The sequence below is a fragment of the Uloborus diversus genome, chromosome 8 (assembly GCF_026930045.1).
Source record: "Uloborus diversus isolate 005 chromosome 8, Udiv.v.3.1, whole genome shotgun sequence".
Lineage (NCBI taxonomy): Eukaryota > Metazoa > Arthropoda > Arachnida > Araneae > Uloboridae > Uloborus > Uloborus diversus.
The window spans coordinates 125,071,843-125,086,660 of record NC_072738.1 but is presented as its reverse complement, the minus strand read 5'-3'; the positions used below and the strand labels follow the sequence as shown (position 1 = coordinate 125,086,660).

General features: G+C 35.1%; 1 protein-coding gene across 1 annotated transcript in view; it reads right to left on the bottom strand.

The window, feature by feature from the left end:
• LOC129228582 (diuretic hormone receptor-like) overlaps positions 1-14,818 on the bottom strand; it is a 64,998-nt gene that overhangs the window by 24,354 nt on the left and 25,826 nt on the right. The window contains exon 7 of the mRNA XM_054863265.1: positions 9,461-9,545. Coding sequence (XP_054719240.1) covers positions 9,461-9,545 — 85 coding nt within the window. The remainder of the gene's footprint in view (positions 1-9,460; positions 9,546-14,818) is intronic.

The window sequence follows — 14,818 nt, the reverse complement described above, 5'->3', positions numbered from 1 at the left end:
TGTAGTAGTTGAGTGCCAGGTTGTCTCGAACATCCGCAGGACAGTCGCAAAAAGCAAGATGAGACAGTCTCTCGACGTCCGCCGCTAGCTCTTGCAGGGTTTCCCCGGTTTTCTGGAAATGGGACTTCAACTGGAGTCGGCTGAAATCCTTCTGGCACTTTTCACCGAAGCGAAGCTCCAACGCAGATGTGAGGGCGGCGAAATCCAGGCGCTGGCTGTCCGGAAGGGTCTGGAGAATGTCCGCTGCGTCACCTCTCAGGGATGCTGCAAGATGACAGGCCTTGGTAGCAGAGTCCCATCCGTTCGCTTCCGCCACTATCATGAATTGGGTCTTGTACCTGCCACGAACTTTTCCCATCAAATGTGGCCAGTTTAATGGACGGTCGAGCAACAGATGTGGGAGCGCCAAACTGTACCAATCTCCGTTCCATGTCTTTAATTATTTCTTCCTTAAATGAAGTAAATTTCTTGTCTTCTTCTTCCAACTTATTTTCCACATTGGCGATACGCTCTTCCACAGTATCAAATTTTTCTTCCAGAGCATCAACTTTATCTCCCATGGCGGTTAGTTGATTCTCCATCATGGTTTTCATCGACGTTAGGTCACTTTTTATTTCATCTTGACTTGTAGTAATTTTAGCAGTTAAATAACTATTTAACTGTTCTTGGTTAGTCGCCAATTCATTTTTCAATTGTACTTGATTTGCAGTCAATTCATTTTTTAATTGTTCTTGATTAGCCGCCAAACTTTCGGTCAAGTCACTTTTCACAGCATTAATTGCTTCCAGAAGTTGTTTTAATTGGTCATCCATTGCGCGAGTAATCACCATAAAAACAAAGTCTATAAATTCTAACAGTCTTTATGAAAAAAAATGTCCAAAGTCACACTTACTCCAAGAAAGTCCAGAAGAAGCCCCACGTTGGGCGCCAAATTGTAACGGATTCGGTGCGGCTTCCAACTTTCTCGAAAGGATGACACAGTTCTTGATTAAAAATACAGGAAATTTATTTACACTATGTACAGGAAAGAGCGTCAACAACTGCTAAATTAATCATCAGCAATTAAACCAGTATCACTCAACACCGTAAACTCAACGTTTACACACGTATTTACTTCCAAATACGAAAACAACACAGCGAAATGCCTCGCAATAAACAGAGCTAATACACTCTCAGTTCGAAATCTGAATCGAAACTCTAATCACGCAGGACCCTTTTATAAACATCGAAGAATTTTCCACAACATTCTTTCTGCTTCCAGAAATGCGTAGACCGTTATCTAATTTTATCAATGAAAAGAAAAGGAAATAGGGGGTCGTATACTTTAGCGGAATGAAAAGGGGTTGTATATTCATTACGGGAAACTATTTACAGGTTACGTCACTACAATAATTACTATTTACAGAATTTGTAACAGTATGAATCCTAGCACAAAGTGTCTCTACGGTCAAGTCTTTCCGATGGAAATCCATGTGTTAAATGGGGATTAACAGTGGACTATCTCTATTCTGAACTTTCATGGGACCGAACAAAAGTGTTCAGATTATGGAGGTGTTCATTATAGAGGGAGCCTCTGACGCATGCATATGTATTCTATTGTGTTAATGGACTATGTTCAATACTTTGCCAAGTGAGCTATATCAGTTATTGGGATAGAGATACTGAATTTTGGATTGGCGGATTGTGCAATGTCGGATAAAACTCAGTATAGGGCTTAAACTCTCTCATTTTTTTTTCTTTTTTTAATTTAAAACGTTTTACGTTTCAATTAACTATAAAATACTGCAATACAGTTATCTGTCCAATGCCTGAAAAAGAAGAATAATTTAAATACGCTTTTGTATTGCGTATTTTCATGCAAGGTACGTGTAATCAATGGTGAAAAGATTTCCAGGTGATTCTCAACCGCATATTGCCTGTAGGTAATCGTACTTTAGAGGACTTAAATGGTTAAATTCTTGAAATATGCAGTTCATTGGCAGAAACTTCAGGCTCATATTGCGCAGCTGAATGAATTTATGAAGTGTAGCTATATTTACGAAAAAATAATCCTTCTTCTTCCTCTCTTCATCTTCTTAATGATCTTCAATCATTATGATTTAAGAAGGTATTTCAGGTCTTACAATTTGATTCATAGGAATTCCTACGTGCCAAATGTGACCACGTTCAGTATATAGAGAAGTAATAATTCAACGGGGTTGAAAATAGCGTTCATAATACTGGGACATTCATATTACACGGTGTTCATAGTACTACGTTACGTCTATGGAGTTTCGTCCGAACCATCAAAATGTGTTCAGAGTATCGGGGTGTTTACATTAGGGAGTGTACAGATAGAGAGAGTCCACGGTATATCGTTTAAACTCCCTCATAGAGCCTAATGTTAAGATTTCTTGAATTACTTTAAATAGACATAATAAATAGATAAAAATAAAACAAGGAAAGAGAGAGAGAAATAGTGAATTGAAAAGAAAGAAATTAGTGAATTGAAGAGAAAGAAATTAGTGAACTGAAACGAAAGAAATTAGTGAACTAAAAAGAAGGAAATTAGTGAACTGAAAAGAAGGAAATTAATGAACTGAAAAGAAAGAAACAAGTTAACTGGTTCCAAGCCAGTTTGTGTGTGTGTGTGTGTGTTTTTTTGGTGCAATTTTGTTTTTATAAGATTTTTTTTTTCTGTGCGATTTTTTTTTTTTTTTTTTGTGCGGTATATGAAAATTTCTACCAGATTGGGACTCAACTGCTGAAATTATTTATAAAACGGGCGAAGTTACCTTTAAAATGGACGAAGTTGTCTTTAAAACGAACGATTTTTTTATGCAATTTTTATTTATGCGGTCCCTATCCACCGCAGAAAAACAGGTTTGGATGTAACCAATTTTAATATTTTGAAACTTCATTTGAATTGATTTAGCTTTTAACCCTCGACACACAAAGGACGGGGGTTATAAGTTTGACGTGTCTGTGTATCTGTGAACCTGTGTGTCTGTCTGTGGCGCTCTAGCGCCTAAACGGATGGATCGATTTTGAAAAAAAAAAAAAAAAATTCGAAAGGAGAGTTGATCGAGAGTGTTCTTAGCTAGGTTGCGTCTTTGGATGACATTAATTAACGAATATATTAATTAAAAACCTCTAAACGTTTTTTCGCGATTTTTGCAGTGAAAACATAGTTAAAAATTTCACAATTTAATATCAAAATAAAGAAAAAAAATTCCGCGTCTGATAGAATGTGTTTGGAACTTCTATGTTTCATAGAATTCGAATTATAACGTTTATTTAAAACAGATTTTAATAACGGCTAAACCTTTATTCACGCAATTGATAACTGAATTCATTGTTGGCCGACAAGGAAATAAAACTCAATGATTTAAACTTTTTATCTGTTGCCAGTTTCTATTTAACAGCAAATAAAATACTTGACATTGATTTTTAATAATATAAGGCTTTTAAAAGGATTTTCAATATTCCCTCTTGATTCTACAGTTGCAACTCAGTCGGGGTTTTTTAAAATTTTTAATTTTATATTTTCATAGTATTTACAAGATATTAGTCAATGTACAGGGATTTACAAGGCATTACATTTTCCTTCATGTTCGATTGTTTTTTTTTTTTTTTACATTTTTAATTTAACTTTTGTATTTGTATGGGGAAAATAGGCTAAAGCCATATGATAAATACTATGTACCTCAGCACTTGTTCTACAAAAGCGAGGTTAACGACGCTTCTAATGCCTTTGATTTCGTTCTTATACACTGGTTAGCAAGCAGCTCCAATTCTTAAAACAAAATATACCAACAAATGCTCCGCTGTTGCAAGCAATCTATGCCTAATTACTTTTTTTTTTACGTTATGGAACTTTTATTTAAAATTATACATTTCAAATGTATAATTTGAATGTTTCCGTTAAATAAAAGAGTTTGTACTGGAAAACACAGGTTTTCATTCAAGAGTTGCTCTTTTCTAACTTAATACACATTTATTTTAAAACAAATATGCATTCAAATTCCGTTTCATATCAATATTCAGCATCTTCTGTTAATCACTCAGCCATGAAAATTGGTACTTATGCATACGAAATTAAAATCACCTTCGTTAATTACTTTTTAGTGAAATAATAAACTATTCCAGCAGAAATACATTACAAAATATCGAATTGTTCATTTCCCGCTAATCCTAATATATTATTCACCATTTCTCTCCATGCGTCTATCTTTTGCATTCTTAATAGTTTTGCTGCATCTTTTTGACTCAATGCAGATATCTTTGAAAGAATGGCTAGAGGGCACCGCCCAGGCTAAAATTGTTTACCTTCCATTTCATGAATATGTTTTTTTTTTTATGTCATCGTACTTTCTCCACGCTTTCTTTTATCCTGCCATTGCTTTCCAATTATTCTATTGTAATTGGTTGTACGTCAACAAGTTTAGTGTTTACAATCTAGAGACTTTTTCTCGTTGCTTTTGGCTTTCAGTTGTTTTTGTTGCTATACACTGTTTTCTAAATTATCCTTGGAGATCATTAAGAGTTCTTTGTCATATGGTAGATATTTCTGCATTCGCCTTTTTTAAGCTTTTGCCAGCCTGCCAATAGTTCATCTATCATAAAGTGATTGTTAAATTTGTACCTCGAAGCCATAAGCGTACGTCCAAAAACTGTTGTTTTCAGTTTATTAGTGTATAGTGTGTGTTGCATAGACTAATAATAAGAGTAGACCGAGCTATGGCAACCCTTTTGCTACTCACAAACCAAACCATGAGACTGGTGTGTATCACAACAACGGCGGGCGTTGATCGTAGCAGACGACATCTTCCATATCTGAAGAAATCATGTTTGCCAAGCGCTAAGTTTATTTTCTTATTCATAACACCTAAGTGCAAGAAAAATGGTTCACTATTGCTGCTCATTTCCTTTCATAGAAAAATATGTAAAAGGATTATCTGTAACATTTCACAAGTATGCAGTACTTTTTCGAGTCGTGTTTCGCTATGAAGTTTATAAATATTTGTATTAAATATTAAGTTACATTAGTGGAAAGCATAGGAATACATTTTATACACTATTTTTAATAGCTTCTAGAAGTATTTTTATCCCCAGAGAAGTGAAATGAATTTTTAAAAAGGTTTTTAAGTGTTAAAAAGTAGTCTAAATGTTGGCGACAATTTTTCCCACCAATTTGAAAGATCCCTTTTTAAACTAAAAACAATCTTAATTTTTAGTTTTCTCTTTTATGTACACATAAGTCTTTAAGTAATTTATATTTCTATGTTGAAATTTCAAAATTTCCGAGACTGGTAAATATGATTCCTATTAATTTTTCTGACATCCGTTTAATGATGCTTTGACGTTATTTAGACAGTTGGAAATACCAAACTCGTTTTGAGAAAACAACTTATTTCTATCATATTGATTTTAAGACAGTAAAGAGGGAAAATAATTCAGTGTTTAGTTTGCTACAATGGCGGATTTCTAAATTGGCTACCATCTAGTATAGCTTACGGTGGACAACTTCCGTAGGCAGCAAAGTTTTGAAATCAGATATTTCTTCAGAGTTCATTAAAAACCTACTATCCCCAATTTCTTTCAATTTCGCAAGAAATGTAGTAATAGAGGCAGTAATTGTTTCAGTATAATATAGACGACAATTCGTTTCAACTTGTTTGCGGCGAATACTTTTAGTCAACACATAACATTACACTTAAAATGATTAGATCCAAATGAAATAAAAGTTACTGAAAACTGTTATCTAATACTAATAACTAATGTCAACATAATTCATAAGTAAAAGAAAAACAGTTCAACCTGTGCATCTAAAAGAAAAAAAAAAAAAGAACTAATGAAAATTCCGTCCAAAAATACATGTCAAAAGCCAAACTATAGATAATGCCGCCATCTAGCAACCATGCTGCCAAAGTTTTCGCCAAGCCACCAACCACACCAGTCACATGATATACCTGTGAACCAATTTTCTTCATTAGCAAGAATATGAAAGCTCGGTCTAGTCTTATTTTTAGTATATGGTGTGTTGAATCCTATTCAGTATCGAGCCATATAAATGTAATTGTTAAAAAAAAATCCTTTGGAACTATTTAAATGTTTTAAGAGCACGAGTTTCGTCCTTTTGCACCAGGCAAACGTATCCCCTCTCTCTTGAAAAGTAACGACTATGTGACTTACGTTAGTTTGGCTCTGAGTAGTACAGATAATGAGGGCATTTAAGCGTACTTGTTTTCTTAAAACTTCAGAGCAGTCATCTTTGAAATTTTGGGGCCCGTTACAACTGACTTTTACGGACCCAGCCCCATTTTGCTTACCCCTACGTCCCCTTACATATACACGGTAAGATCAAAAAGTAATGAGCCTTCGTTTAAAAAAGTCAGATTTATTGACCTGATAGGTACAACTGACTAATAGTTTTAAAAATAGGCACCTCCTGCAACGATGCACTTCTGTAGGTGACTTTTCCAGCACTCAAAGGGATCCCTTAATCGGGATATCTAGAAGGGTTGCCTTGAAACGAGCTTGGTTGTCCTCGATGGAGTCGAAAAGTTTTCTTTTCAGCACTGATTTTAATAGTGGAAACACGAAGAAGTCAGGAGGCAACAAACTCGGACTGTAGGATGGCTAGGGCACCACGGGAAGGCTGATTCGGACCTTTTTCAGTCAGAACTTCCGGCACAAGTATCGTGCAGACTTTCCGCGTGTGCAACTCCTCCATAACAACTCGTTGCACCGTTGTCTCCGAAGAGTCCAGGGCTTTTGCTACTTGGCAGAGACTAAAAACGCCAGTTCGTATTGAAAAATTTACATATTCGTTGCACATTCACGGCAGTACGGGCCGATGACGGGCGTCCAAACTGGGATTTCTCAGTCACCTCTTCCCGGCCTTACGAAGGCCTCATGCCACTTTTCTAAATGCGAATAAGACAGACACTCAGTCCCAAACGCCTGCTGAATCATTGCGAATGTTTGGAAAGGAAACCAGAGGCAAGATTTGATCGTTTTGCGTTGCTCTGACAAACTTTCCATATCTCACGTGTCATGAATCACCGTATAGAGGTTACTGTTAAGGCCGATGGTGCCACTCCGAAAGCTGGGAGGCTACTGACCTGTGTTAGCTGTCAAGTTAACCCCCCATTACCGTCGCTGTCAAGCGGAGCGAGCTGCAAGGTACGCATGCGTCAGTATAACGTGAAGCTCATTACTTTTGGATTTTGGATCCTACCATGTATTTCATCCCTCACTTTACAAATCTAGGGTACACTTCAGACACAGGCCCGGGCCAACAGGTGCCCCCCTCCGTACTTGTACGCCTCTGCCTGCCAGCGAAACTGATTCGTGTGGCCCGTGGTTTGGTCAATGTTAAAGACCGAAAAGCAAGATTAGTGCCCAGGTCAGAAATTTGGAGTCAAATATTCAGAAATTGGTTTCTGAAAAACAGATGCAATTAATAAAATAAGTATCAAGAAATTAATAACAATTCTTGGTTTGTAATTTTTTTCTATCTTCCATATTTTTCCACGTTATTTGGAAACATTGTAAATGTTTTAAAACTTTACAAGTGTTCTGGCCAGCGAGAATCATTTTAATATGAGGTGCGGCCCTCAGGTGAAAAAAGGCTGGTCATTACTGACGTAGACAGACAAAAAGGCAAAAATTGGGAGTTTTTAACGAACCTTTTATCCCCCCTCCCACTTCCTTACAGGTCTTAATGCTGCTTAAAACTACTTTTATGAGCAAAATTATCTTTTCATGATCATACTGAGTGATCACACTAAAGTTAAATTTGGTGCAAGTCATATGTTTTGCCGGCATCTGTTGACGTTACTAAATTTGATACATACGTTGGGGTGATGAAAATCTCCGTAGCTGAAATATCACAAAAGAAGCGCAAATATTGCAAGTTGTATATAGAATGTATTGCATGTAAAACTTTAAATGCAGCCACCTGTTATAACAGCTGGTTCTTTTTAATAAACCCTGTATTTAGCGTTTGAAAGATTTAAGAAAATACTTAAATAATGACACAAAAATTTTTACCAGTATTTTTAATCAAAGAAGTTCGTTAGCATAAAAAAATCCGCTGCGTTCAAATTTTAAAAATGTAGTTTTACTAAGCAATTTTTGATTTTTGATGAAAATTCATCGGTGCTAGTGATTTTGATTAAATTGTACGAATTAGGGATATAAGTCATTACAATTACTCGGAAGTATTTCTTTTAAATTTTGATATCATTTTGGAACCAATATCTCTGCAGTTTATGTTTCAACAACGCGTGACCATCGAGATGAGTTTTTGGGTCAAGGCTACTATAGTTGTTCCTGAGAAAAATATAGAAGCAATAGACTATTCTCAGAATTATCGTTATAAGATGCAAATGGTACGTTTCCAAAAATTTGTTCACCAAACTAGTCAAAACAAAGTGCTGAACTTGTCAAACTTTTCCAAAACTATGTAGTCGCAATTCAGAATGGAGTTGTTTCTTTCAGTCAAAAGTACTACTTTTAGTCACTGAAATTGATAGAATAAGCAAAAAAAAAAAAAAAAAATAACATGGACCCAGAAAATACTTTTATTTTCCCCAACGGTTATTTTTTCAATTATTTTTTTTAAATGTCCGATTTTTCAAACAAGGCGTGGTCTTTATGACGTCACAAATGATGCACTTCGGCGCATATGTTTACCGCATTTCCACGTTATGATAATCAACACACGAATCAAATACTGCGCTCTACGCTTGCTATCAACCATATCGTTGCCAGTACACGCGAGTAAAGATGCAAATTAAATATTATGCTTTGTAAATGGCAACACTGAATGGCATTTCATCATTTGTGATGTCATCTGGCAGAAGCGTAAACAATTAAAGCACTCCAATCAAAGCATTTTTCAAAAATATTAAACTTTGTCAAATAATTTTAAAAATGGTCAGATTCTATGTTTTTAATGTTCTTTAAAAAAAAATACTTTTAAATTTTGGAAATTACCCCCTTAAATGTTTTATTTTGAAATAAAGTAAGCCCTTAAACAAGATTTAAAAAAGGCACTTAAAGTAAAATTCCGACAAGTAACTGAATTAAGCAACTAAAAATCCAAATATTGTCAATAAAAAGCAACAAAAGTTGCGTTAAAGTGCATGCTTAAAAGTAAGAGGAGCAAAAATAACAATAGAAAATTCGTCCACCAATTTACATGTTACAAATTATGATAAGCCCTCAAAACTTCAATAGCATTAAAAAAGACTTATCTACTTTCGTTTTATAGCATGAGACAACGTTCCATCAAAACCTCTTTATGGTAAAAATTTTAATCAATTTTTTGTTTTCCCACAGTTCTTCAATTTCTTTTTTAAAAAAATAACCCTAACTCCCCACCCACAAACACTATTTTTCAAAGGTTAACATCTCCGCCACATTATTTTCCCATAAAAATGTAATCCTTACTCGAAAATGAAAAACATACCCTCTCTGAGCAAGTGGTTCGTCTGAAGTGCCTCCGGCCACTCCTTTAACGATCGCCCAAGCTGCAGCAATTATGGCAGGGATGCCTGTGAGAAAAAATGAGAAAAATTAATTGACTTTACTCCAGAGTTCGTTCTTCCTCATCGCAAGCAATAAAATTTTCTCAAGATTATGAAGAAAGTGGGAGGAAGCATTGGGAGACGAGAGACAACGGAATAGCTAAAACACAAATTGGCGAACATATTTATTGATGCAATAACTGTCAGTGTGATTCATCCAAAATCTAAAAATAAAATCTTCAAATAAGTAAAAAATTGTTGAACACCGATGAAAATTTAAAAAAAAGTTATAATCAAAATACTGAGTTATAAATTTTTGAATTTAGTATTCATTTCAGCTATTTATGTAATTGAATTCATGCTTTTTGCAAAAATTTAACAACATGAACAATTATTAACTGCCTTTTTATTTGTAGAATTTGAAAATATTTTTACAGCTGCTTTGATGTGCTTTTTTTATAAGATTGTTGAAATATTTTATATGATTTTCGTACATTGTTCCTAGAATGAATTAGTTCCTATTCGGAAGAAAATGGCAATGGATTTCCAAAATTATTTCCGTCGGTATTAAACAAAAATGCGTTCTTTCTTTGCAGAAAACATTTAAATACTTGCTAAAGAATGATTGCCAAACAAATTGTGAGTAGAAAAGAAATAACAACGTACAATTGTACAAATTTCATATTACTGCAGACAGTTCAAAGATATATTTGTCCGAAACTTGGTAAAGATTCACCACCTAGTCACAGCATCGAGCAAGGGCGCCCACATAGGGGGGCAAGTGGGACTCGAGCTCCCCCCCCCCTTAGAAATGAGAACTTCCTTGTATTTGGTACTTTTATCTTTGCAAAAATGTAAAAACATTTCTTCTCCAGCCGTTAATGAATAAGTAATTAAACATATCAAAGTTTAATGAATCTAATCTGTTTCCATGGGGAAAATATCCTGCTAAACGATGGTGAAAATATCTGAGTCCTCCCTCCCCCTCATTACAATTTTGCATATGGGCACCCTTGGCATCGAGTGGTGGATGATGAAGTTTTAGGTTAGTTGTCTACCTCATGGTTGTGCTTGGAAAATATGCCATTGCTGTGTTGGCCACCGATATTCAAAGATATATCCAACGCCACCGTATTACTAAATGCCTATCGCTTTTTCGCTTTTAACATGAGCATATATGAACTCAAAACTGTTCGGTATCATTGCCATCTATCGAAGATATTAGACATTAATAGCGAAGAAATTACTCATTGGTTAATTTCTAAATTTAAGTTTAGCAACTAATCAATTAGAAATTTAATTTGAAATGTTTTTATGTATCGCCATAGCAACGCTTCCGTAGTTGATAGCTGGGCTTCGCTGTTCTCTGAATTCGCAATTCCAATAAACTATAGGGGGCGCTGCAACCACTGTCTAATGGCGGATGAAAAAGGTAAAACAAACAAATGCCGTAACTTTTAACTTGCATCTACGCTTCGTGAATGGCAGTAATTTTTCAACGTGTTTATGGGAAGCTTTCTTTTCTATTCTTCTGAAAGTACATTACACCCTAAACTGTTTGAAGCCTGTAATTTACCCCAAAGAAAACACGTGAAATAGAATGTTTACCTTTTTCAGCAGTATTGTTAACCACCGCAAGGTAGCTCTGCAGTTGCGAATGGGGTCGTTTCCAAAATTTTAGAAGTATTTTTTTCTGAAAGAGCATGCTTAAAAACATAGGATCTGACCATTTTTAAAATAATTTTTTAAAGTTTAATATTAAAAAAAATACTTAAATCGGTGCGCTTTCAATGTTTACACTTCTGTCGTGTGACATCACAAATTTTGAAATGCCATTCAATGTTGCCATTCACGGAACAAAATATTTAATTCGCATCATTACTCACGTGTATTGGCAATGATATGGCTGATAGCAAGCGTAGAGCGCAATTTTAATTCGCTTCCTGATTATCATAACGTGGAAACGTAGTTGAAAAATGCGTCAAATTGCATCATTTGTGACGTCATAAAGACCACGCCTTGTTTGAAAAATCGATCATTTAAAAAAATAATTAAAAAAAACTGTTGGAAAAATGAAATTATTTTCCGGAACCATGTAATTTTTTTTGCTCATTCTATCCATTTCAATGACTAAAAGTAGCACTTTTGACCGAAGGAATCCACCAAATTAATTACCATATATGGGTAGTTCACTTTTAATTAATGCGATAGGCATTTAGTATTAAGGGGGCGTTGATTTTTTCCTGTTGTGATGTTTTCCTATGGTCTTTTCTGAAAGACAGGATTTCATGGCACTTTTTCTGAAGGATTTACTCCTGTGTTTCCATGAGAAATGGAGACAACACCCTGTAGCTGCGGTTAACGGAAGTGCTTCAATGATTAATAATGAACTAGCTGCGTGCCCGGCGTTGCACGGGCTACGTAAAAAACGAAAGAGATGTCCAATTGATGTTTTTGCATTACTCTGACATCAGTTTCTAAAGCGCTAAGAAGTAAATAAATACGCGTAATGCAAGGTTTGCAAAACACCAGTAGAGCATATTTTTGGCAAAAATCTCTTTAAAGTTAATCATAGTTATCAATAATGCAAGTTATGCGTATTTTCAGTTAGCACAAAAGAAAAAAATACATACATTATCAATTATAATCTGTGCTCACTTTAAACTGAATTAAATCTGATAGACTATATCTGAAACATTTGTATGTACAATTACGATCAGCTTTTTACATAAAATGACACATACTTTTTGGTTGCTTACGTGAAACTAAAGCACCAAGACTTAATAAATACCAATTGCATTAATTTAATACCAAGTCATCAGATTCGAATTAAGCTTTAGTTAAAATCCTTAAAAACAATATTTTTGTTCAACTCTGTTTCACTTAAAGAAATTCAAACAATCTTAATTTAACATGTTCTTTTAACGATACAAACTATATTTCAAAAATAGAAACAGGAAGGAAAAATAGAGTTATTACGATTCGAAAACTCACCCATGTGACGGGAAAAAGTCCAACAAAATAAACATAATTAGTCGCACATCCTAAATGTACCAAAATATGAGGTCGGTGAATGATAAACTTACACTACGATCAATAAACATAGCTAAAGAAACAACTTTCATATGCAAAAAATATGTAAGTTGTTTCTTTATAATAATGTAATTCATATGTAAAAAATAAAAAAAAAGACAGACGATAAAATAAAAGCTATGTCCGAATAGGGCAACCAATTTTAAACTAATTTAAAATGAAATTCTAGATGGAAACGTTGTTTTAAGATTTGGACAGCAGCCAAAAAATCTCTTTTAAAACAATTATTAGAATTTTACTTGCTCGCGCATATGCAAAATGGCAACAGGAAAGAAATAAAAATTCCTGAATAACGTTATGTTAATTAACGTTTTAATTAATATCTCTGCTAATTAAAGTCGCACAATTACGAGATTGGTCCCATTGTTTTCTTTGGAAAATTTCGAATTGATCGGTATCTCGTTTGACTCCCGATTCGCAGTGGTTCTAGCGAAGATAGATCTTCAGATAGACAGACAGACGCGAACAGATTTTAATATTATAGTGGATGGATGGATGGATGGATGGACACTCAATGACAAGTACGGCAGGAACTGGAATACCGCATATATATTTACCGTGTCATTGAAAGGGGTACATATAAAACATCTATGAAATTTAGATAACTATGGCTTCTCTGAGAAAATGATTAGTTAAAATAATAACCTTTATAGATTAGAATAATGGTATACAACGTTCATAGAACATTTTGTCCACTCAAAATAAAACACCCTGTACCAGGGGCGCCCATATAGCGGGGCAAGGGAGGGCTCGAGCCCCCCCCCCCCTTTGAAATTAGAACTTCCTTGGTTTTAGTAGTTTTTTCTTTGCAAAAATGTAAAAACATTTCTTTTCTAGCCATTAATGAATAAGTTATTAAAAATGTCAAATTTTAATGACTCTAATCTGCCCTGAAATCGGTTTCCACGTGGAAAATATCCAGCTAAACCACAGGGAAAATTTTTGAGCCCCCCCCCCCCTTTCAACTTTGCATATGGGCGCCCATGCCCTGTACTGACCCCAAACTCTTCTAAGAGACGAATTTCCCGCCCGAAGGATGAGGGCTGTCCGCAAATGATGTCGTGCTTTGAGAGGTGTTCCTGAAATTGTGACAGTTCGTGACAAAGGGAATGGAGGAAGAAACAAGAAATGTGATATCACGCATTTTTTACTTCCTTTTACAAAAAAGGAAGTATTGTATTCGCGAAAACATTTTCACTCAACAATCGACCTTAATTTCCATTTTACTCAACCCCGAGTGAATATCGAGTTTTTTTTTTCGACTCGACCATACATGGATAAGTGCCTAAGAACGTATTGACACGCGAAATATCCATAATGAGGATTCCCGAGTTAATTGCAACGAATTTTCTCGTGACGTCTGTATGTTCGTATGTATGTATGTTCGTATGTGCGTATGTATGTCGCATAACTCAAGAACGGTATGTCCTAGAAAGTTGAAATTTGGTACGTAGACTCCTTGTGGGGTCTAGTTGTACACCTCCTCTTTTGGTTGCATTCGGATATTTCTAAAGGGGTCTTTTGCCCCTTTTGGGGGAGGGGGAATCATTGTTAATTTCGATGTAAACTCAAGTGGTGTTATAATTTGGCGGACACATGGCGATATATCGCCAGTCTTTTGGTCACCAAGTTTTGTCGCCAATTTGGCGACAAATTTGGCATTTCTTTTAAAAATCTGTTTTATTTTGGCTACTGTTGGTGATATTTAGAGAATAAACTATTGAATCACATTAAAATTGCCAGTAATGGGAAAATGACATTAAATTTGAGTAAAAGGAAGTCATGTGATGCACACATCAGCTCGTTATAAGAATATATTTATGAAAAGTAGCGCGAGATTTGACATAGGGGAGAGGGTATGGTGAAGTGTGACTCTTTGTGACAAAGGGGTGGGAGGAGAGGAGGTCAGAAACGTTGAAAAAAGGGGTGACATCATGGACAGCCCCTCAGCATAACTAAAATTAAACAGTTGATGTACCTCATACAAAAGCAGAAGTAACAGTTTGGTCTGCAATGCTGTTATAACTGAAATTTTGTAATGAAAATTTTTTTACTGCAAAACAAGATCGTAGAATTCATCCTATCACAGAAGAAGAAATATAAAACTTTCAAAGCGAGTAAAATATGAGATTTAACAAATCCTTTGATTTTTATAAATTAACTTCAGACATTTGAAGTGAACAGAGGAGAACACGAGGAAAAAATAT